This window comes from Anabrus simplex, chromosome 2 (genome assembly GCF_040414725.1).
Source record: "Anabrus simplex isolate iqAnaSimp1 chromosome 2, ASM4041472v1, whole genome shotgun sequence".
NCBI lineage: Eukaryota > Metazoa > Arthropoda > Insecta > Orthoptera > Tettigoniidae > Anabrus > Anabrus simplex.
Genome location: NC_090266.1, coordinates 1023342722 through 1023368924, shown reverse-complemented (window position 1 = coordinate 1023368924; position 26203 = coordinate 1023342722). Strand labels below are relative to the sequence as shown.

General features: G+C 38.6%; 1 protein-coding gene across 3 annotated transcripts in view; it reads left to right on the top strand.

Annotated features, from left to right (window-relative positions):
• Window positions 1-26203, top strand: part of LOC136864646 (tRNA pseudouridine synthase-like 1) — a 99113-nt gene that overhangs the window by 31286 nt on the left and 41624 nt on the right. For all 3 annotated transcript variants that reach the window (XM_067141914.2, XM_067141916.2, XM_067141915.2), the window contains exons 4-5: window positions 1851-2027; window positions 2107-2350. In XM_067141914.2, the coding sequence (XP_066998015.1) occupies window positions 1851-2027; window positions 2107-2350 (421 nt within the window). The remainder of the gene's footprint in view (window positions 1-1850; window positions 2028-2106; window positions 2351-26203) is intronic.

Genomic DNA, 26203 nt, shown 5'->3' with positions numbered 1-26203 from the left:
TGCAAATACTAATTCAGAATTGTGTAGCGTTCTGTTCCGACAATGCTCCAGTCATGATTGGAAAGAAGAATGGAGTTGCTGCTGTTTTAAGGGAAGCACTGTCATCTGTCTTCGTACTGGGTTGCTCATGCCGTTTATTTAACTTGGCTGCTGAGAAAGTTGCAAGCAGTTTGCCTGTTAAAGTTGATGAACTATTAGTCGACATCTTTTATTATTTAGAAAAGAGTTGTAAGATGAAGGAATGCCTTGAGAAATTCCAAGAGCTTCACAACAAAGAAACAAAGAAGATACTGATATATATTTGCCCAAGATGGCTATCGTTAGGAAGGTGTCTGCAGAGGCTGTTAGAGTAATGGGATCTACTACTTGGTTTCCTTAAAGATGAGGTGCTTTTTAATGCTCAGTGTGCATTAGCTTAACATCATTTAAGATCCCAAAAGCCAAACCTGGTGGTTCCAAAGACCATGAAAAGAGGAAAGCTACTCAGTCGTCAGAATTGGTCGCTCCCAAAAGATTTGCATATCTCTCAAAATCTGACATTCCTATGCTAAACAATATGAACATTATTCAAAATCGTGAAGATTTTTTATGGTTCTGTCATCTGGCTTAAATAAGGCATACTGTGCCTTCCTGTATGTTGTCATTCCTTTATTTGAGAATCTCAATTCTACACTTCAGAGTGCTTCACCTCACATTCATAAACTACTAGAACTAATGACGAACCTGTTAAAGCAGCTGGTTTCCAGATTTGTTAAACCAAAAGTGATCAAACGTTCTCTTTTATTAAAAGTTCCATACCATTCTATTGAGAGTAATTAGCTAGTCATTGGTGTTGAGACAATGAACTTGGTGAAGAAAGTTAATGCTAGAGATAAATCAACATTCTTTTCATCTGCCAGGGTTTACTTTTGCACAGCATGTGATTATATTATTAACAAGTTCCCTCTCAATGATGAAGTACTGAAACATGCAAAGGTTGCAGATCATTCAAAAATTGAAGATGCCCAGTTTTCTTCTGTACAATTATTTATAGAAAGATTTCCATCATTGCTGCCGAGAAAGGACAGCGAGTCGGTTGTGGATGCAATGAATGTGCTTCAGAAATTATTTGTAGCTCTTCATATTGATGACTGTGCTACTGTTAAGAGTGAGAATGTGACAGATGACACCAAATGGGCTCACTTGGTGAACATTTGTGGAGGGTTCCTAAATGATAGGATATCCAGGCTAATGCTTTCAGTTCTGACTCTACCGCACAGCAATGCTGGGGCTGTACCTTAATTAAGTCCACAACCGCTTCCTTCCCACTCCTAGGCCTCTCATATCCCACCGTCGCTATAAGACCTATCTGTGTCGGTGTGACTTAAAACACATTGTAAAAAAAAAAACTTTTTGTGTTTGATGCTGAGGTACCAGAAAATTTTGTCCCCCAAGGAGTTTTTACGTGTCAGTTAATCTACCAATGCAAGGCTGTCATATTTAAACTCCTTCAAAAGCCACCAGACTGAGTCAAGATTGAACCCACGACCTTGGGCTCAAGAAATCCATGCTCTACCATCTGAGCAACTGGGGAAATGAATTAATATTGAAAACTGACAACATTACTGTATCAAATCAGGTCTAACTTAATCACGCATTGCATCCAAGCTTCACTATATGTTTAGGATTCATTGGTAATGCTAGCTGAAGTATTATGATGGATTTAACTAGTATCAACTCAACTCTTGTTCTTTCTGTCTCATAAGAACATTACTGTTTGTTTGAAAGCCTTGGATATGAGAAATTCCGTCTATATAACGACCTTGTATCTGTTTTCAAAACAAATTAAATCTTTTTTGTTGGTATTTCAGGGTTCAGTCTTGTAAGATTGTACCAGAGACATTTCATGCAAGACACAGTGCCAAGTTACGCAGTTACTTGTACCGACTGGCTGTGAGACGATCTGATGCTCCTCTATTGGAAGGCAGAGGCAATAAATATTTGGCAAGAATTCCTTATGCAGAATGGAAGCGATGTCATTTTATTCAGTGAGTTTCTCTTCTTATTATGTTTTTCCTCTGTGTGTTGAAATAGTTTTGAACACTCTTTTAATTCTCTTCCTTTTAGGAAAACCGAGTTTGATGTTGAAAAACTCAGATCAGCTGCATCTCTATTTCCTGGTGTGAGAGATTTCCGAACCTTCATGGGCAGGAGTGGAGGAAATCCGTTTAATGTTTGCACTGTTCGAGACATGCACTCCCTGAACATTGCCCCTGGACAGCCACTTCTTGCTACTTGTTATTCTCCTTGTAATGATGACTACTGCTTTTGGGATATCACGTGTAGTGCTAAATCATTTTTATACAGACAGGTGAGAATTTATTAATTTTCTGACATATGGATAATGGTTAGGGTTGCTGTATATTATGTAACTTTGCCTAAAATTATTTCTAGGTCTCTGTGCACATGTACACTGCCTTGACTTTTGTAACAAACCATTCTTCTTTCAGACTTATCTCATTGTTGGCCATCTTGAGAGTGATTGACCCAGATTTTAAGCATATATATGTAAATTTCCTTCTTTCTATTCAACATTAATTTAGTTTTTGTTTCTTTCCACTTTGAGATTCTTACATTAGGTAGTTGTTTTGCAATGGTTGGGCACAAATAATCAGCCTGTCTTATCTCACTTGATTTGCAACCAATCCTCTCCTAAAGTAATGTAATAAAGTGAGTAATAAAGGTGTCTCTACTTCTATAAATGCTGGAAATGCCGTTCACCAGCATCCAAACACTTCTAAGGATGTCTTAACAGTTTCATATACCTGGTGGTCCACCAGCCCCTTGTGATCCAGTTTTATGTATCCCTTCACATTTACTACAGTTCTGAAAGAAATCAGTCCCTCCTTAACTGGGTAATATAACGAGATGTGTGTTTACGGGCTAGAAGACTGCGGGAATCATGAGCGCCGCTATTAATTCATTATGAGTATCTCGAATGAACCCGTAAAATGAGTACAGATACGCAGAACACGTACTTTAAAACAGGAGGTGGATACTCAGACCAGGAGCATGGTACTATATAGGCTGGGCAGTGGGCGCCGTAGGTCAAGTGTCGCAGTAGCTCACATGGCAAGCAGATATGTGATAGTGGACAGTGCTCGTGGTAGGAGGTTCAAATCCCACATAAGAAATTCTTTTAACAGCCAGTTGCCTGGGACGCGGTAAGGTTGCATACTTGATAGCGTCCAAGGACTGATTTATTTGACCCTGTAAAGGACCGTATGTATCGTGCATTGGGTATGGTTCTGGGTTGGATGAGGAGTAGATGGTCTGTGGCCAGTTAGCTATGTCGTATTTGTTCCAAGCTTCATAGACTGCAGGTAGGGTAAAGTATGCCCCATTGGAACGATAACATGCGATGGCAGTTAAGTATGCAGCTGCATGAACTCCTTCGAAGCAGTTCACAACACACAGTTTATTCACTGCTTCGAAATGTATTCCAGCAATGAGTATGTGGATATGTTACTTAGCTATGGAGAAGCTAGAAAGGATGGATACCAGGCACAAACGCCTGTACCAAGAAAGCTATCTGGATAGACGACAACCAACGGGCATGACATTTGGGAGTGTGGAAAGATTCCTGCGGGATACTGCATCTTTGGGAAGGACAGGCCTGTTCAAGATCATCCCGTGACGTCTGCTAACAATGAAGAGGTCGTGTTTGACTCTATCTGGTGTAACCCTTAAACTGGCACACAGGCCATTGCACAGGAGACGAACACAAGCCAAGCGTCTGTTATGCAAATGTTGCATAGCCACCCGTTTCACCCGTACCATCTGCACTTACACCAGGAGCTCCATGGTCATGATATTGATGCCCAGGTGGCGTTCTGTCAATGGATCCTACAGCATGTGGACACTGTTCCTGCTTTTCTAGCGACTCTCTTATTTATGGACGAAGCACAATTCCACAACAATGGAACTGTTAATTGCCGTAATATGCATTACTGGAGTGTGGATAATCCCCATTGGGTGTGACAGACAGCTTTTCAGGCACAGTGGGGTGTGAATGTATGGTGTGGAATCATGGGTGATTACCTCATCGGTTCCCATTTCTTTGAGGGCCACCTAACCAGCCAACTCTATCTGCGGTTTCTCCAAGATGTCGAACACAGTTTTTGGAACATGTGCCATTCCTTGACCGCTGCAGGATGTGGTTTCAACATGACTGAGCTCCACCGCACACAGTGGTGGTCATCCGGAACCATCTGCAACATATCCTGATAAATGGATAGGAAGGGGAGGACCTGTTCCCTGGCTTGCCAGATCGCCTGATCTTATGTCCCTGGATTTTTTTCTGTGGGGCCATGTAAAACAACTGGTATATGCACAGGAGCTGGCCAGTCCTTGTCACCTTAGAGAGCTCATCACCGAGGCATGCCGATACGTTTCACCAGAGATGTTGCAATGGGCCAGACGGTCCTTACAACATCGCGTGCAGCTCTATATCGACCACGAAAGTCGTCAGTTCAAGCAGGTGCTACGTTGAATGACGTGGATAACTGAAATCCTGTCACATGTTTCCAAGCCTCTATCAACCCAGCTCTATACCAACGGCCCTATTCTGGGCCAAATAAACAAATCAGTTTGTGAAAAATACCAGTATTAAGTATACACATCCTACCGCGCGCTAGCCATGTGAGCTACTGCGACATTTGACCTACGGCACTCACTTCCCAGCCTATACTGGCCACATCCTCGTCCAACCCAGCACCATACCCAATGCAACGATACATACGGTCTTTTGCAGGGTCAAATAAACAAATCAATCCTTGAAAGCTATCAAGTATGCAACCTTACCACATCCCGGGCAACTGGCTGTTATAAAAATTCTTATGTGGGATTGAACCTCCTATCTCGAGCACTGTCCACTATCGCATATCTCCCCGCCCGCTTGCCATGTGAGCTACTGCGACACTTGACCTACGGCGCCCACTGCCCAGCCTATACAGTACCGTGCTCCCAGTCTGTGCATCCACCTCCTGTTTTAAAGTACATGTTCTGCGTATCTGTACTCGTTTCACGGGTTCATTTGAGGTTCCCATAATGAATTAATAGTGGCACCCACTATTCCTGCTGTCTTCTAGCCCGTAAACACACATCTCGTTATATTACCCCGGTTTTGGGGCAGGGACCGATGTCTTTCAGATTAGAATAATAACAGTAAGTTACATCAGATTTGTAGTAAATGTGAAATGATGCATAAAACTGGATCGCAAGGGATTGGTGGACCACCCGGTATACACACCTGCCAACCCTTCTGATTTTCCTGGAAACATTTGGATTTACTTTTACTTCTTCCTATTTTTGACCAATATGACCTCCAGTACAATCAATACTCTTCCCCTAGGGTAAATTTTTATGTACTTCTGTAATTTATGCCCTAATTTTCAAGCGTATTTATTTGATGCTTTATTTGGTGAATGTATCGTCTGTTGCCTTCATGTATCGTGTTTCCCGCTCACTACAGCAGTGTGTGTGCTTTACAGCTGGGAATTCAAGACGGCAATCGTCCTACAAGCGAGAGAGGCTAGCTCTGTTAATCGGGACAAAAGAATGAGTTTGTTATTGTGTGATTCACTCGCTGTTAACATTTCTGTGCGTAGTTTCGTTGGAGTTTTAGGCCATGTGTTTTTTCTTGCCATTCTATGCTTTTCCTCCTGTTGAAGTCATATGTTAATAATGTATGAGGCGTATTTATCTTGCATTGTCTTGTTCTGGTCACGTAAGACTTTTCTTCAGAAAGATGTTCTCAGATTTAGACATTGCAAAGAAGTACGCGTATGCTAGTACAAAACATCTGCCATAATTAATTAACTGGCCTGTGATGCAGATAGTAAGAGGATTCAAACTTTAAAGACAGCCTTTTGTGGTCTCAACTGATGGAAGCAATGATATAGATAGTAAGATCTATCCTGTCATCGTTTTTCACCAAGAATTGAAAAAGATTGAAAATTGTTTGCTATCCATGGAAAATTTGGAAGGCAACTCAACTGGTACGGCCCTTTTCTGGACCAAATAACCAAATCAGTCTGCGAAAAATACCAGTTAGAAGTATACAACCTTCCACATCCCAGGCATATTATTATTATTATTATTATTATTATTATTATTATTATTATTATTATTATTATTATTATTATTATTATTATTATTATTTTGATTCATTTGGCTGCCATGAATGGTGCAGACTCCCTTCCTGTCAAAACTGACGAGATGCTGATTGATATATATTATTTAGACAAAAGCTCGAGGAGAAAAGATCATCTCAAAATGTATGTACAAGACTGATGTTAGAAAAATATGAAGGCATGTGTGTACACGCTGGTTATCCTTGGGGAAATGTTTGTAAAGATTGATTTCAAAGTGGGAGCCACTGCAGAGTTTCTTAAGAATAAGGTAAAATGGTCCAATGGCACAGACACATCTCTGAAGTATTTCCCAATTCTCAAGCTAAGGGCACATGAAGATACAAAAATAGAATGTTGTTCTTGTGTCAGTAGAGAATAAGGCCAAGCTTCTGTTATTTCTGGAAAAAGAAAGGCAGAGGGTAGTTCTTTATCTCCATCACTGAAGAAAATAAAGGAGCCTAGTCGCAGTGCCAACATTTCACGAGAGGAGAAACTATTTCTTTTCCTCTCTTCAAACTTGAAACATTTTGCTCGTTTCTGGCATTTATCATCCGTACATTTGAGAAAACTCAGAGTTCTTCAGTAGCAAGCACTTCACATCCATGTCCTAAGATCCGTGCTAATTGATATGTTGAAGGTCATTCTGTGTAGGTTTGTTAAGCCAGTGGTCTTAAAAAAAATTCCTCAGTTTTAGAAGTATTCTGTCACATGGGAGAGGATCAGAAAGTTGATGATAATTTAGTAATTGGCTACATAACATGTCGTCTTGTAGAAAATCTGGCACCTGAGGAGAAGGACTTTTATTTGCATATCAGGAACTATTTTATTGCAGTCCGTGACCATATTATTCATAAATTTAGTTTGAATAGTGAACTTTTTGTTAATGATCAAGTAGCACATATAAATGTTTTACTGACTTCTTCCTTCAATGCCATCAAGTATTTTGTTTGCAAGTTTTCTGTTATATTGCCAGCGAAAGATGGTGAAGATGACCAAGAAGCTATGGATGCATTACAGTGCCAGTTTTGTGCTCTCCAAGTGGAGCATTTACCATCGTCTGATTTGCAAGAAGAAAGAGTAGATTGTTCTTGGTCTGCTATAGAGGATATACGAGGTGGAAATGGGTGTTTCAAATAAGCTCACCGGACAAAAAATTAGTCACCCTAGTGCGCACGCACTGCTATGTGAGCATAAGGCAGTAGCAATCAGTGAGACATTGATGTTTCATGCGGACGGTGCCAGTCAGTATGGGTTGATGCAAGGATGTGACAGAGTGGCAAAAGTGGGCAATTGTGTTTGGCCGTGCTCATGGCAATACAGTGCATGAAGTTGCTGGATTTGTTGGTGTTTCACAGTGGACTGTTTAACGTTTCTACAAGCAGTGGTTTACTACACATGGCCACAAAACATGTCAGAATTGTGGTCGGAAAAAATCCTGACTGAGAGGGATTGCAGACGCATTTCACGGCTCGTGAAGCAAAATCGGTTCCAAACCCGACAGGAATTGCTGCAGTTAGTGAATGAAGTTCCGCCCTAACCTATTAGCGAGAGAACATTGCGACGGAAACTGCATGCAGTGAACATTTGGAGCCTGTCACCTTGCAGGAGGCCATTGCTCTCACAGGCACATATTGCTGCGTATCTTCAGTGGGCTAGAAATCATTGAACGTGGACAGTAGCTGACTGGTGGAATGTAAGGTGGTCACATTTTCGCCTGTATTCCAATGGCACACATTGTCAAATGCACCGAAGGCGAAATGAAGCATTTCACCCTGGATGTGTAGAAGGTCAGGTTCAAGCCAAAGGTGAGTCTGTGGTGTTTTGGGGGTGTTTTTCGTATCATAGGTTGGGCCCACTCACTAAGATGACGACTAACATGAACCAGCATGTTTATTATTTAAACATTCTGGATGACCAGGTGTTCAACAATAATAAAGGTGTTTTAATTTGTTCCACCTATTCAATACTTATATTTTCACTTATAGTGGTTACATAAATAGATTCTTAGTTACATGGGACATGTTTCGCCCTCAATTAAGGGCATCCTCAGCCTAAACACAATCATCAACAATACAACTGAATTAAAAGTGGAAGTTAAAAGTTTAGTCAGTTATTAAAATTCAGAACATAATAATGTGAAAAGTGATACAATATATAAAGATGCTAATGGAAAACTGTCTTATGATTAAACTATAATCTTGTCGGAGACTAAAACTTCTTCTATTAAAATTCTAATTAAAAACAGTTCATATAAAATATTAGTGGAAAACCAAAGTGGTAATAATATAAAGCCAACTACACGAGGGCGTGAACACAAGCATAAACTTGATTGTCATGAATACAATCTTTCCAAGGCCGCTGATGAAATTCGTCAGCAAGTGAGACAGAAGCATCTGTTGAAAAATTGTAAGTGGCCCTTAGCACTGGTAGGTAATAAAAATGGCTGAAACCTTGCCAGAAAATGTCAGTAGATGCAGAAATAATGTTTTCTGTAAGAGAAGGAAAATAAGAAATTGAACGTAAGGAGAGAATTCGGTTTACATAAAATTGAAACAGATGAGGACTTCCATGTAAATGGGTTGCCCGCCTGTTGGCTCTGAGTCTGGTGTTGTAACTGTGCTGCAGAGGCGGCAGTGAACTCAGAGGGGAAGGAATAGGGGAGTACGGAATGGAGGAGAGGATGGGTGGAGTCAGTTGTGACGAGGCTGACAAAGGGGCGGAGTAAACCGTATTGCTGGAAGTAGGCCTAATATCTGTGGGTATGGGAGGAGTATTAGAGTTTGAAGAATGAAATATATTAGGTATCCTAAATTTATTCGAACTGACTGACTTGAATAATTTTAATTTAATAATAATTTTAATTCAATAATAATTTTTAATACAAAAAGGGAGAATGCTGAACGAATTAGAAAGTTTATACATCTATTTAGATCAGACGTACAATAAGCAATAGAATCTTAATGAAACCACGGACAATAAAAGTGTTACATGAATTAATGCCGAAATTATTAAAGTCAAGTCTTCTCCAACTCGGTGATTGCTCCTGGCAGCTTGATGAAGTTTGAAGATGCTCCAGTTTATGCAGGGGGATATTAGCTCCCACAATTGCAGTGCACAGGTCTATAGAAAATTGTGGACTGGTAGAAAAGCTGCAATGACACAGTTTTCTGTACTCTTGTCAAAATGGAGAGAGACTAGTTGACCTGTGTAGAAACCATAATTTAATCTCAAAATCTACATTTTTTAAGAGGAAACCTCAAAAACTCAAAACATGGAAACATCCTGACTACACTAAAAGAGAAAAGACATCAGGCATGGCTATTACATCAGTCCCAAAAAACAGAAATATCCTATCAAAATCTAGTAAAACAGAGAAAAGAAACTACCCAAGTCTTAAGAATAAAAAAAATCATAAGGACACACTGCAGTTAATTGAAGAACAATTCAATAAAACTCAATTTAAATATCTTGGAGAAGTAATAGCACATAACGTAAATGAAAAAATCTCAATCCAAACAAGAACAAATAGATTAGCTAAAGCACAAAAATTAACATGGGATATCTACAAAAAGAAATGTCTATCAATAAATACAAAAATAAAACACTACAACACAGTTATAAAACCGAAAGCTACATATGCAGCAGAGACACTTTTTTACCTGAATAAACAATCAAAGACTGACAGACTTCAGAAAATTGAAAGGAGGATTGGAAGAACCTGCATCAACAAAAAATACCGGAAAGATGGACAGTGGCGGTTAATACCTAACAAAGTGGTGTACAAAGAGCTAGAACCCATTACAGATACTATGCGTAAGAGGAGACTGGGATTCTTTGGACATATCATGAGGATGCAGGATTTGAGACTTCTGAAACTAGTAGTACAACACAATCCCGTCTCAAAAAATACCACAACAGGATGTAAATGCATCAGAGAAGTAATAGAGGATCTGAAGGAAATAGGCCTTACAACAGAAGACATCACAAATAAGATCAAATTGAATACAAACCTCCGCTTTACCCATATAAGAAACAAACCAACAACACGCATATTTTCGACTGAGGAAGGCACGAAGAGCGGAACATCTGAAGTACTGGGAGGACCGCAAAGCCCAAACAATCCCTTCAAAGAGACCTGAACGACGGACTGACTAAAGTGATCCTATGTGGTCATAAAAAAAAGAAGAAGAATCACCACTAATAATAAATGTCAAGATTGGGTCAAACAAATGATTAATGGTTATGGGTGATAAATAATAATTGCTGTTCTTGTGAGATATTTAATGTGTGCTCTGTTAATGAATTATGAGCCTGGAATACAGCGATCCTGCAGGATTAATTTGCGGATTATTTCGGAGAAGCATGTGTCTTGAGTTACCATGCGTTCTGTGAATTTTGAACACGTGTTGAGTGATATTTGAAAGTTAGGGATAATAATAATTTATCCTAACTCACTGACCCTGTGTGCGGTGACATGTATATCTAACCCTACTGATGTGCGTGATGATCGGTGACCAGTTCTTCTGTATATAAAACTGTTGAATTTTTACTGATCGACGTTGTAATGCTCCTGCTATTATCTTTAAAGTGATTGCCATTATTCGATCACATGTCACAGATTGTCGAATGTGATAACTTACGAGATAGTCATCTGACTATTCCATCGATAGCATGTTATAATAAAAATCACGATATAAAATTTAAGTCTAGAATTCGTCTGTAAATAGTATAAATAAAATACGTGTGTCTTATGTGCGAATGTGGTATGAATGATGTAGTTAGAAATATTTTTCTGTGTTTAGTAAATTATATAGCATATTTAAGTATAATTCTACATTGTCATGATCTTTAAAATGAATAGGCCCGTACTATTCAACCCCGCACGAACAAGGTTATGTTAAATGAAATTAAGCAATGTAAGATTTATAAGGTGGTTTGTAACGTTAACTTGTAAACGTCGTAAAATTATTTTCAATCACACTTCGAATGATTGTCATGGAAAAATTGCTTCTTTAAGGTCGTAATAATACTTGTAAAATCTTAAATCGACATAATTATTTGTGACTACATTAATTAAAATATTCTCAAGAATGTGACTTATTCAAGCTTTCTCAGAAATTATTTCAATAGTATCAGCAAAATTTTTCAACGATTATGATGACATGTTAATGCTACAAATATTATTTGCAAGAATTTTCAAGACGTTAATTATAATTAACAAAATTTAATTAGGATGAAATTTTCATTTTTCTTTAGTTGTAAACGTGCTACAGCAATAGCCAGTTTTTGTTAATTTTATGGTTCGAATAAGTTAAGACGAGGTTCACTCTCTATGTTTTGATTTTCCTCAAGCCAGATGAAGGCTAATTTTGGTTTTTATTTATATTTCATTGTAATTCAGGCTTTGATGTGAAAGAACCAGAATGTCAGAATTTTGTAAAATAATCTTATGAGAAGAAATGAGAAGCGACGTCAAGATTTTTTTGTTTTTTTTGTTTGTTCAATGTTGTGTTTAAAAATGTGCTGTTAGCAATGAATGTCGAGCGTTTGTTTTAGAATATTTTATTTTCATTGTCGTCAGTCCTTGTCGCATTAGTTGCCTCTAAAAAATAAGCGACGCCAGTTAACGAACGGTCCACCTCTGGGGCTGTCGTTCACTGGCTGAGCCTGCCTGGGAAATAAGGGGCAATACAAAAGAATTACGATTTCACTCGAACTTAGTAAATATGTAGCACACTGTAGACACACCAATGTAAAGTAAAGAGTGGAAAACTCTTCCCCTGCACGTTCCAGAAAACACTTTCTTTCATGACGCGGAGAAATTTTGAATTTAAATTACTCTGTAAAAGACTTTTTTTTTTTAATGTCGAGGCAGTTTTGAATTAAAAGTCTGAATTTCTGTAATGGGATCAACATTGTTCTTTGAATTACGAATTATCCGTATTTCGAATTAAACAACTTAAATAATGTTAATGGCGGATAGTGTATAGTCACGAAATACGAGGCTCGTGGTTTGTGTGGCATTAGGAGGTGAATTTTAGCAGTTTGACAGTCGCAAGTGTGATACATTACTCTAACTTGTACAGATATTCACGTCAGAGTGTTTGTGAAGTTTTCAGTGAAACTTGAAGTGAAATATCTACAAAAACAACCATGCCCCCCAAAGTTAAAGAGGTGCCAAAAAAGTGAAGCAAGAAGTGCAGGAAGCGCTGAGCAGTAAGGAGATTCTCAACACTCTTGCCAACCTCATCCAAGATCAGGTGACGAAGACAGTTGTAGAGCAACTGAAAGAAACCATAAATTTCCATACAAGTGTGATCGAGGAAATAAAGCGTACTCTGGAAGAAAGAGACACGACCATAAGTGAATTAAAAAGGGAGCTGCAAATTAAAACAGACAGTTTAGAGCAGTACCAAAGAAGACAGTGCTTGCATGTGTTTGGCGTGGAAGAAACTGCAGGAGAAAACACGGACAATATTGTCATTGATATTGCCCGTAAAATTGGGGTGGAACTCTCAGTGGACGAAATAGACAGATCGCATAGGGTTGGGAAAAGTCAGACTGGCTGTCCAAGACCCATAATTGTGAAGTTTGTTTCGTACCGGAAAAGAAATACGATGTTTATAAACAAAAAGAAACTCAAGGGTACAAATAAAACAATTAGAGAGGACCTAACCCCAGAGAGACTGCGGCTTCTACAGGGCGCTTTAAGTAAGTTCAGTGTGTGGAACGTGTGGTCGAAGGATGGCATAATTTATGTTGAGCAGGGAACTTGTAAAATACCTGTGTCAAACTGAAAAAGATCTCGATCCTATTCGCTAACCATGAGCCGACATTCTGTAAACTAAATACCGCTGTATAGAACTTTAATCAGAATTTCAACTGTAGCTATAGCCTACATTTTTATCATTAATTTCAATTGTTAGTTTCTTAATTTTATCTACTGTAGTTTTTCCTTTTGTATCTACAGTTAAATTTTAAGTTGGCTGCAACAAGTAACCAGGAAACAAATGCCTCTACTTTCAGCCTCTCCAACCCACAGTCCCAAGCAGGTCACTACCTGTATCTCCCAGCCCCCACCCTAAGTACCGCTAATCAACTTCAAGACATTCTTTCGCCTTACCCTACCTCCTTACAAATAGCTCATGTAAACACTCAGAGCATTCTCCCACATTTCCCGGAATTCTCTGAAATATTCTCAACCTGCAACCTGCATGCCATACTATTCTCCGAGTCGTGGTTGCATCAGTCTATCCCTTCATTTCTTGTTAGTATGAATGGTTATTCATTAGTTAGGAATGACAGGAGCGGTAAGCTCGGTGGTGGTGTCGGTATGTATATACGGGATGATGTGATATTAAAATCCCCCAGTGAGTTCTCCAATAGCCCTGAATTCTTGTTCGTTGAGCTCAGAGTTCGCGGTACGAAGTGCTTGCTTGGTGTGGTGTATTGTCCACCGAAGACTGGTAACATCACAAATCTAGAGGAAGCCCTACTTGATCTAACACCCAGGTATGAGCATTTGATTTTAATGGGAGACTTTAATACAGACGTGACAAACAAATCTACCGAAACAAAACGATTGACTGAGATGTTTTCATCCATTAATTTGACAATACTACCCCTAAACCCTACACACCATGTTGCCAACTCACGTATGTTCCTCGATCTAATAATTACTAATAATACCAACCGAATCCTAACTCATGGGCAAATGCCCGTTCCCGGTCTCTCCCGACATGACATGGTTTACGCTGCATATTCCTTGAAGTGCCCTAAATTCAAGCCGAAATTAATTACATGTATAGATTTTAAACACTTAATGAAGACGCATTTTTTGAAGATGCTCTTAACACACCATGGCACAACATTCAGTTCATAAATGACATTGACAGAAAAGTAAATCATTTTAACGAACTACTTCTGACTCTGTGTGCCAGACATGCACCACTATGCACTGTTAGGGTAAAGAGACCTTCAAACCCATGGCTGTCCCAAGAAATACGCGACCAGATGAAAATAAGAGACGCAGCCTATAATTATTACGTGAAATATCCTACATCTGACGATTTCGGAAAGTTTAAAAAACTCCAAAACTGAACAACACAGTTAATTAGAAATGCTAAAATACGTCACTCTTATGATATTTTGAACACTCAAAATTCTAGTCAGATTTGGAAATCTCTTTGCGAAATGGGATTATGCAAAAACAAGACAAATGACAACTGTAATATACCACTAGCTGACCTAAACTCATACTTTAGCTCACGATCATCTCAGATTGACGAACAGACCAAAGCAGCAGTAATTAACAGAATATCCTCAAAAACAAGACATAATGGCGAGCAGTTCTACTTTTCTCATGTGACCCCCAGTGACGTTAGGGAAGTCTTCAGTGAAATAAAGTCAGGGTCCACTGGCCATGATGGAATCAACCTGTCTCTTTAAAAAAGAATCATAGACATCATACTTCCAACGGTCACGCATGTCATTAATAACTCACTCATGACTGGAGTATTTCCTTCGAATTGGAAACGTGCAATCATCCGACCTTTCCCTAAAAACAACCCCAACAGTCCCGAAGATTATCGTCCTGTAAGTATCCTTCCTATATTAGGAAAATTGTTGGAGAAAATAGTACATAAACAAATGACTGAGTATCTTATACAGTACAACTTACTTGACAAATATCAATCGGGATTCAGACAAAACCACAGTACTGCCACTACATTAGTTAAAGTGACAAATGACACGCAACTAGCGATAGATAAAGGACAAATGACTATACTTGTTCTCTTGGACTTAAGCAAAGCCTTCGATTGTGTAGATAGACACATATTACTAGCTAAACTTAAGGCGCTGAAATTTTCTTACAGCACTTTAACCTGGGTACACTCCTATCTTAGTGATCGTCAGCAGCGCGTATCAGTGGGAAACGATACATCTTCGTGGCAAACCACTAAGATGGGCGTGGCTCAGAGAGGAGTATTGTCACCACTTTTGTTCTCATTGTACATGAACTACTTATCTGAGACGCTGACCAATTGTAAATATCACCTGTATGCAGATGATATTCAGTTATATATTCATACAAAGCCTAATGACTTAAACAATTCAATCACTAAGTTAAATGAAGAACTAGCAAATGTTAATGACTGGACTAGCAGACATGGCCAGAAAGTGAACCCATCAAAATCACAGGCCATCATAATTGGCACGTATAAATCTCATGCTAAAATACAAAACGCGTCTATAACCCAGTGTTATGCTCAGTGGAATACCAGTAACATTTAGCGATCATGTAAAGAACCTTGGAGTAGTATTCGATAAATATTTAAGTTGGTTGGAACATGTCGCAAAAATTTGTCAAAGAGTATTCTACTCATTACATTCTGCAAAAAGGATGAGGGACTTCCTTCCAAGAAACACAAGAAAATTATTAGTACAGAGTGTAATATTTCCAATATTTGACTACGGAGATGTAGTTTATAATAGTATGAGCAAAACACTTTCATGTCGACTACAGCGAGCCTACAATGCTTGTGCTCGATTCGTATTAAATATCCCAATCCAAACTCATATTAGCCCTTTCCTCTCTCAGCTGTCATGGCTAAGATTGACTGAACGACGTAAATACCACGCTGTTTCCCTTCTCCACAGTATTCTGCAAACAAGCAAACCAGACTATCTTAGAACAGACTTTAAATACCTCTCCCCTTCCGATAGAGCTCCCTCAAGGTCATCCACACGTTCCCTCTTGTCAATTCCCAATCACCACAGTAACTCGTACAACAACTCATTCATACCTGCTACCATACGTTCCTGGAACTCAATCCCAGCTGAAATTAGAGGCATAGGCAATCCGAGGCCATTTAAAAGGAAATGTTTAATGTAGTACTCAAATATGTAAAAAGTAGATTTCACCAACGTAAACATTTAATAATTAGCTCTTAATTATCAATAAGGATACAAAATTATAGAGGTTAAGTAAATTAATTTTAGTGGTTTTTAGAAATATACTGTATGTAAAAATGATTTTATGTACATTAGTCTGTAAATTGTATAAAGCTGTTGTATAATATGGTTTGGCATAATAGCAGGCTTCATAGCTTGAGCCCCGCCATATAAGAAAGGCAGTAAACTAAACTAAACTAAACATCCAAAACCGTACCTCATGTTTCCGGGAACGAGAGCTTCTTAGAATTAGATGAGATTTTGAATTAACCGATTTCAAGTTATCAAGGTTCTACTGTATTTCTAATACAGTACTAACAGTATGAGTCAAAGTTGAATATCTGATGCGAGTTTACAGTTTCCTTTCCTTGACTTTTCACCTTCTCCTTGAACTGCAACATAATTCCACTTCTGTAGCCATAACAAAAAGTTTCTCAAAAATAAATAATTATCATTATCCACAGATGTCACCGGCAGCAGTAATTGACATTAAATGCATGATTTACGTTCATTATTTTCCACCGTTTAATTAACAAATAGTACCCTCAACATTGTAGTCACTATGCTGTAGCTGGCATTGTTTGAGAGCAGCCACATTTTTTCCATCAAAAACCCTGGCACATAAGTTCACATTCTCCCTTTCCAAGGAAGTCGGGAACAATACTCTTTTTATCAAGAGCAGATGCTAATTTAATTACACTGTGTTTCACTTAGTTTCAGCATTTTAAAATTGGACACACTGGCAGTGAGAGTGGCAATATAGTTTATAAAATCTGGGAGATAAAATATCTGTTCACTATCAGTCTCATTAAACCAATTACTTCCAATGATACACTTCAAAATGTGTACCGAATCAAACAGGAAAAAAATATTTTTAGTATTGTTGTAGGGATTAATGAACTTAGAAAATAAGTTTGTAAACATTGACCTATTAATGTGGTTATCTAAAATAAAACTAAAAACCTTACAGTCCAATTCAGTTATCACCTTCAAGACCTGAAAAGTATGTTCATATAACTGATCTGTTAAAAATCTTTGCAAGGAAATCAACCTAATACATCTTTATTGTTGAGGATACCATAAAAGTCTATAGTAGTAGCTACATTTAGTGAATGTTCATTGGAAGGTTGTACAGCTAAACCTTCAAGCTTGCTCACTTTGCATGTTACTTAAGGTCTAACATAAATTTCATCCAAAAGCAAATGACGTCTTTCATGTTCACTCAGTACAGATACTGCCTTCTCTGAATAATTTACATGAGATACATCTATTCCAAGGCTTCCACAGCCTATCATAAAGTAAATGTTTTCAATTATTGAGGATGTGGCATAGTTAACAATTTTGACTGTAATACATTTGTATGCAGCAGGGAAGGAGTAAAATATTATTGCAAACCAAATCAACGTTGTAGAATAGTATCTGATAGTTTTTGACATAGATAAGTTAATTTGTTCTTTATAGAAACTTAATTTGTCTCAGACATTCTGGTCATTAGTCTCATCCTTAATATAGTCTGTCAGGTTACTCAAAGTTGCTAACTTGTCCCTTTTCCGAACCCTTAACAGGAAGCCCTTTCGAAATATCAAGTTACGTAAGTGTTTGAACTGTGACCATTTACAAACTTTAGAAGATTTATGTATTTTAATATATGCAAGTTATCATGCATCACTAAATCATCTTTAACAATAGTGAAAGTCGGGTTAATTTTTCAAAGATATATTTTTTGTTGGAAACTGTTTTTCTGTCAAACTAACTGTAAATAAAAGCTGGTTATTGCTTACTTTCACATATACACATTTTTCCAATTCAGATGATGCACACTTTACTGCAAAATTCCTTGTTATTTATTGGAAGCCTAGTTGTCTAGTAGTTCCTCTCCTTTCTTGGAATGTGTTCTTCTATTTCCTTCTGCCCTTGGTTGGGATCTTTTCTTTCTTGAGGCAAATCTTTCGATAGATATGCCGGCAAGTTTTCGAAATTTGTGGATATGGTATCATTAGTTAATTTTAACTGATAACAGTTCACAGTTAGCACAGACCATCGGACCATGTCATTGAATCTTCCTGCACAATGTCCCTTTCATCAAAATGTTTGATGCATACCTTTGATGAATTAGTAACTTTATAATTATTTCTGTGGATAGTTCTAAGTCCAAGCCGTATTTTTACACTGACGGGATGTTTAGGATTATAGTTACTTTTATAACCTGGGACGCAACAAGTACATGGCATATTCAGTCACTATTGTGTAATTCGCACTCTAATTTAACGATATATCACATCACTAGATCTAGAAATGATTAACCATGTCAAGATCAGGATGAATTGATCGAAGGAACAACATGCAAACAGCTAAGATTGCTGACAGGAAATGAAAGGGCACTAAGCAAGGCGCTTGCTTGCACCATCCATACTGGTGATGTGGCATCTCAGGTGGTGGGAAAGCAGCATGGTCTGTACTAGTGTGGCCTATCGGCAGCCCTGAAAATGGTTTTCCGTGGTTTCCCATTTTCACACCAGGCAAATGCTGGGGCTGTACCTTAATTAAGGCCACGGCCGCTTCCTTCCAACTCCTAGGCCTTTCCTATCCCATCGTCGCCATAAGACCTATCTGTGTCGGTGCGACGTAAAGCCCCTAGCAAAAAAAAAAAAAAAAAAAAAAAAAAGTGTGGCCTCAGGTGTATACATAAGGGACTTTTAGCCAATTTAAATGAATGTCTTACCAGTTGTTGTGAGTGAATTATGTCACAAACACAAAAAAAAATGTAATGTGTTAGTCTGGAAACCATACACACAAATCACTTGGAAGTTGTCTGTGGAAATAAGTCATATAATCGCAATTTGTTTTGTACCTCTCTTCTGTAACATTTAATTTGCAACAAACATTTGTTACCAGTACTAAGTAAATTATATTATGAGTAACACTTGTATTTACTATTTTCATTGTCGTCAAGGTTTAACAGTAGGTAAGGTTGTCCCCAAATTTGTGCACGACATGGTTCTGCCACAATTAGTAACGCAATTTTATTTTGTAGAAATGTTAGTAGTAGTATTATTTGTGCTCCATATGTTTACACATCTACATCCAGGAGCTGCTCGATGACGGCACATGCCACATCGGTCCACATACTGACAGATCGTTCCAAGCGTTGCTTATCACCTGTTGCTACACGTCCTTGCTGAAACTTTCCTATCCACCATGATACTGTACGGAATGGGAGGGCATTATTACAAAGGGCTTCCACCCATTCACCGTGACATCCTCTCACATTTCTCCCCCGGAGAACGGCTATTTTGATGTATGCGCACTACTGAACACAGGTTACTTCCATCTCATACGAAGCTCACCACACAACTGATTTCACAACGCTCTCTGTGCTACCTTCCAGCAATCTCAGAGCCACCTGTTGTGAATTCACACTATGCCTGCATAGCTTCCACACGACAAATGTGATCCGCTCACATATCTGCAAGAAAGAAAATGGTTGTGAGGTGATATTACGGATGCGGAAATGTTCTCCCTGGACAGGATTGTTTATTGTAGATACAGGGTAGAATCAAAAGGAGGGGGAATATTCATACTAGTGTATGAAAAAGTTAAAAATAAGAAACATGAAATTTGTAATGGTACAGAATTACAACCCCACGTGAAGTCAATGTTTGTATTTACGGCAATATTTACACCAAGTTATAGGTTATATATTTATTAATGTATGATAAGTTATGTATTTGTACCGGGAGGTACACCTCTACGCTACACATTCAAAATGAGCGCCTAAAAGAACTCCTCTATCTACCAAATGTGAAACCAATAATATAACAAGTTAGAACTTTACTCAGAAGATGTCACCACAGAAATTTGATGTAATTTTGTTATTGTGAAGTTTCCTGTACTGTGTGAATTTCTACTTGCTTTGTTTGCCCTTCATCAAGAAGTTTGGACATTCTTCCATAGATGTCGCTGCTGAAAATCTATGATCATGCACCCTGGTGCGAAGTGAAAGAACCTTTGATTTGAAGTTTTGTATTAAGTTTTTTTTTACTAATTGATGTTCATTTATTTTTGGGTTGGCAATATTTATCTTCTCTTTCCACCAGTTTTGAATCCAGCCAATCCCAAATTTCTGTAATTAATTTTCAACCTATCACAGCCTTCTTCTTCGATTTGGAGTGTAACCTTTCAAACTGGCCAATAAATTGAGAGGGTGTGGCTGCTTTATTCGTCAAAGGTCTCGAACTTTCCCCGAGGGTTTATAAACTGCGGATTTTCTCGTCTCTTGGCCAATTGATCGTCATCTAACCTAGTGTGTGTGTGTCAAGCAGGAGGCGGGAGGCGCCTCTTTCATCAGGCAGCAGTACACCAACAAGGTAATGGCCACTTAACATCTTTATTTCTTGCTAGTTCTGCAGTTTAACCAGAGGGAGAGGTCCAAAACTTTAACTATGTAACCTACCTTTCTGAAAATTCAACTTCGGCCGGCTTACGTAATAACTTCATTAAATCTTTAACTGTAAATCGGGGATAGAGAGTGATGTACGCTCTCGAGCTCCCCTTCATATTGGTTTGAGGTGACTACGGCTTTGTAATTGGTTTTCTTCCTTTCCGTAATGTCTTAATTTATTCTTATACGAGTCACCTCCATAGTTTGGGAATAGCCCCTGTTTCATCGGCCTAGTGTCCTTTAGATTTTAAGAATTCATATCTAGGAGTGCAAGTACACACCTCCATTCAATTTGTGTTTCGGGCCATTTACGTAATCTGTTCTTTTCCGCTAAGGCCCAATAGGTTGGGTACTAGATACCCCTCTTTCAAAGTTTGTAAGTTGTGCCTTGGTGGCGAGTGATGGTAATTTTCTGATATTGCCTTGCATAGGCTTGGAAAATTGAGAGCACATCAGCTCTTTTCTAGTGTTATAAAAGTGCCTCTGGGAGGCTTGATATTGTGAGTTGGGAGCAAGCGCTCTATGTATTGAGGGATTTCTGCCCTTGTGTAAATTTGTGCTTTTGGTAAATTTGAGTTAGGAGCTCAAGTATTGTAAAGTGAGGGGCTTGAAGCCCAGTTTTTTTAAAACAGTGTCTAAATTTTGGATTTCTTGTCTTGTCTAGAATTCTTCAGTGTACCTGACATTTTATTGTTATGAAAATTTTGTTATCGGCACTTACATTCTGTACGAAAAATGCCAGGATGCCGATTCGATCGGCACCCTCTTATAAGTGCTGTAGTTATGCAGTATGGCGCTAGATTGCGCCACAAATCAAGCAGAAAAAAGGTAGAATGTTTGTAATTCCTTCTTATGTCATTAGATGGCACTGACATAGCTCCATTTTTGCTAGTTTACTCGTCGATTGTGAGTGTATGATCTGTGAGCGCCTGACGTCTATGATCCAATATGGCAGTCTCCTTGTTTGTTTATGTCCGCTTGTTGTGACTTGTTTTCAATAATTTTAAGTTCTAATTGACGCATTCGAGTTACTTATCGTAATATATAAAGTTTATTATTATTTCTACTGTAGTTTAGTTACTTAGCAATTTATTTAGGTCGTAGTAAAGTTGTAAATAGTTCATTTATCACAACAAGACATGTCGTCACGTAGGCCTAATTTGAGAGAAAAATTGAGGAACTTTTGGGTTGCTTTGAAGATGTAAGCAACTCTAAGCGAAAGTGATGATTATGATGTTTTTGGGGTCTTCAGATAGCGCACTAGGGAATGATGGAGCCGTGCCATTGGCTAATGGGCTTACAACATTTCGTGCAACGTCAAAGAGTTATAGTGACAGTACTAATGAAAATGTCAGTGACAGTGAATTAGATGATTCTTGGACTGAATGCATATTCCCTGAAAGTAATGTTGTCCATCCCCACCATTTTTATCAAATCCCAGGGCCAAAATATGTAGGCCTACCTCAACCTGATGCTCCACCCATAGAATATTTCAATCTGTTCTTTACACTTTCATTCCTGACACTATTAGTTGATTTTGTATGTTGTTCTGGTCTTCTGAACTGTTCTGTAGTAACAAATATCGCTACTAGACACAGTTCTCTCAAATGATTACTAATACTCTCCCAAAATTCATAAAATATCCAATCGTTGACAGGTTACACTGTTGGTGTCTTTCTCTCCACATGTTCAATGTTTTTGGAAATTAGTTTATAAATTGGAAAATAGACCTACATTAACAATATAAATTGGTATATATCATCCCAGATAAGAGTTAAGATGAAATATCTTCACTTAGTCACTTTGGATTTAGTGTAAAATGTGCTAATTAATTTCAAATTATGTTTTTCCTTTTTTTAAATAAAAAATAATATTTTTGTGCACAATATTCCACAAAATTTTGTGTTTTGAAATGCAAGTCACATGTTTATATTCCTTGGACTATGTCAAGCTCACATACCAAATTTTACCTCTATATCTTTTAAAATGAGACGTAAATAACAAATTTTATATAGTAATGAAAAATCCATTGAAACATGCTTGGCATTCTATGCATATGATGCCCTATTATGGGCCGGCATCCAAAGGGTTAAGAAAATATAACCTCCAGTTTGAGTTTTATATTTTTCTTGACATTGTAGTTAGACCCATTCACCCCGGCACCTTCTTTCACCTCTGCGTTCCACAGGTAACCCCGAAACAGTATTTATTAATGTATCATAAACATTATTTAGTTCATTGTAAGAACACTGTGTTAAATTGGTGGCTGTCTGTGGCACCAAAAGTAGGGAATCTTGGTTAGGCAAGAGAACTAAAAATAAAGATGTGTATGAAGTTGGTTTGCCCAACATGATGTATGTCTCCTAACAGTTTTCAAGGCGTCAGTACGCCAGTGTTGAGCGTCAAAATTTTGAATACAGCGTGCCACCTGGGACAGGAATGGAAGATGATTAGCTGGGACAGAGAAAACCATGTGACTTGAGTTTATTTTATGGTTGGTTCGCTGGAAGTGTTATCTTTTGGTCTTGACTATTTGAAATATTGTGATCGGCTGGTCCCATTTGAAGCATGCAGCGTTTTGTCGTATTGAATGCTGCTCGTATCTGTGTCTTCGAGAATTGTGTCTCTTCTCTGGACGTTCAGTTGGGACATCTGACAGGCTTAGGTGTCATTACATGTATATAGAAATCTACTATTATACTTAGCTGAATATACCGTGAGTATGTTCTTCTGTGGAAACAGAACATGAACTTGTCAGCAAAGTTATCGGCGATTTTGGTGAGGTATGAAAACCTACAACCTGTTTTCCAGTCATTGACCGGGTCAGGGATGGAATGAATGAAACATATATAGGCTGTTATTACAATGGGGTCGCCACTTCCAAGGTGATTTTTATTAATGACTGATAAATGCTATTAAATGATAATGGAGAGTGTTGCTGGAATGAAAGATGACAGGGAAAACCGGAGTACCCGGAGAAAAACCTGTCCCGCCTCCGCTTCGTCCAGCACAAATCTCGCATGGAGTGACCGGGATTTGAACCACGGTATCCAGCGGTGAGAGGCCGACCCGCTGCCGTCTGAGCCACGGAGGCTCGTTTGGTAAGGTATGTTGGCATTTAATCTCAATTTTGAGATGGTTATGGGGCCGAGGTTCGTGATCCGGCATTTTTGGCTAGTCAGGTTATATACAGTGGAGTTTAGCATGTGTCAAGGGACAGAGAAAGTCCTAATGTAATAAGCTAGGTCGTCATACCAGCTAATGTAATTCAGTAATTGTCTTGTAAATTCAGTGGTGATTGTAAATAATAAGAGAAAACAGTGTGTTCCTTTTGTTGTAATTTGTGTTGTCATATGTTATGGAGGTGGATGGTAGTGGTATGCTATAGGAATATCGATGTGGTTAATTTCAAGTGTATATTTCGTACGTTGTCGTTTTTGTTGTCATGTGTTGTGAAGGTGGATGGTAGCCTATTGGTATGCTACAGGAATAAAGAGGTGGTTAATTTTTAAGTATATTTATATATTTGAATTCACTGTGTGTCATTTCTAGCCAGTATATCCTCATACCCTTCAATTCATCAAGTCGTCAGGTTAGGTTAGCAAGTCAGGATATCGTCAGCCTATGACCCTACCCTGGAATATACATTAGTCTCGTGCTAAGTTTATATCATGTATCATCAAGTACACTGGCGCCAAATTTAGGGGAAAGCCAAACTCAATACTTCTTGGAGCATATATTACTAAATCAGAGCCTGAACTTAATCAGGGAATGATGGTGGGACACTTCTCTGAAGAAGTTCAGTTGGTAGTGGCACATGCAGGGAGTTGAAATTATTAAGGATATGGAACAACTTTAGAAATGATCGATTTCCTAAGTTCTGCTAGGAACAGTGAAAGTCATCTCAATATCTGCCAGAATGGTGGACATAGATAGTTCGGCCCAGGAGAGTACCATCGGTACCCTGACCAAAACAATCAAAGTGGCAACCACAGAGGTCATGAACCAGGGAGGAACAACCATGGTGATGGCAGAAGTTCTAAGTCCCGCAGATATGTGGAAAACGGCAACAAGGGTCGCCCGGGAATTGTAATCCAAATCGAGAAAATCAGCCACCAGGAAGAAATTTAAACGCGTAAGGGGCAGGCGAGATACGTATGTCAGACGATTTGTCCCTTAATGAAGATGCTGTTGTAACATGTGCTATGAAGTAAATTAATTATCAAATAGATGTTCAAGAGGATCTGATTTTTTTACAATTTGCTTTACGTCGCACCGACACCGATAGGTCTTATGGCGACGATGGAATAGGAAATGCTTAGGAGTGGGAAGGAAGTGGCCGTGGCCTTAATTAAGCTACAGCCTCAGCATTTGCCTGGTGTGAAAAATGGAAAACCACCAAAAACCATCTTCAGGGCTGCTGACAGTGAGGTTTGAACCCACTATCTCCCAGATGTAAGCTCTCAGCTGCGTGCCCCTAACCACATGGCCACCTCGTCCGGTGAAGATCTGATTAATGACCACATTGCTGACAAGTGTAATTTAAGTAACATGCCCATTAATCCCATCATTGAAGTCTTCATTGAAGGCGAGAAGGTGAAAGTTATATTGGATATGGGTAGCCAGAGGTCTTGTATTAATTCTACGAGGAGCTGAAGTGTAAAAGAATCAAATTTGAGAAGATTCCTGTGTCTAATGTATATGTGATTTCTGCTGTTGGCAATAAGTCGCAGAGAATCAGGAGCCAAGTCCTTGTTAAAATGAGTATTGGGGATGTAGAGCATGAAGGGATATGCTTGGTGATACCAGATTTAATTTATTCAGTTATCTTGGGTTCAGACTTCCTGAGTGAGAGTAAGTTTAAATCAGATTGTCTGCATGCTGAAATAAGTTTGACCGAGCTCGATAGCTGCAGTCGCTTAAGTACGGCCAGTATCCAGTAATCGGGAGATAGCGGGTTCGAACCCCACTGTCGGCAACCCTGAAGATGGTTTTCCGTGGTTTCCCCATTTTCACACCAGGCAAATGCTGGGGCTGTACCTTAATTAAGGCCATGGCCGTTTCCTTCCCATTCCTGGGCCTTTCCTATCCCATCATCACCATAAGACATATCTATGTTGGTGCTACATACAGCAAATTGCAAAAAAAAAAAAAAAAAAAAAAAAGTTTGCAGACAATTGGATCTGAAATCTATTAGGCTGACCTACTGTGTGACAGAGAATCAATTTGCATATGAGATGTGTCGTATTCAGGTGGTGAAAGAGAACAACTTGTCTTTGTCGATTATTGCGATAATGCGGAGAGAGAAGTTGGAAGTATCCCTGATGAAAAAGGTAACATTAAGAGTAAAGAAGAGAAGATTAGAAAAATTGTTGGCGGGGTGGATCTAGATAAAGATCAGAAGGGAACATTATTAGAGTTATTAGTAGAATGTAAGGAAGTGTTCTCTGAGAAACCTGGAATGACCAATTCATATGTACACTCTTTCAATGTTACGGACAGGTTGCATTTTGATACCTATTGGTATCCTATACCCATACATATGCTATGATGGAAGATTATTTAATTATGGAAATATTACTGGATGGAATTATTGAGAAGTTGGTATGTGTGTTGTTGTTGCCGGGCTGACTGG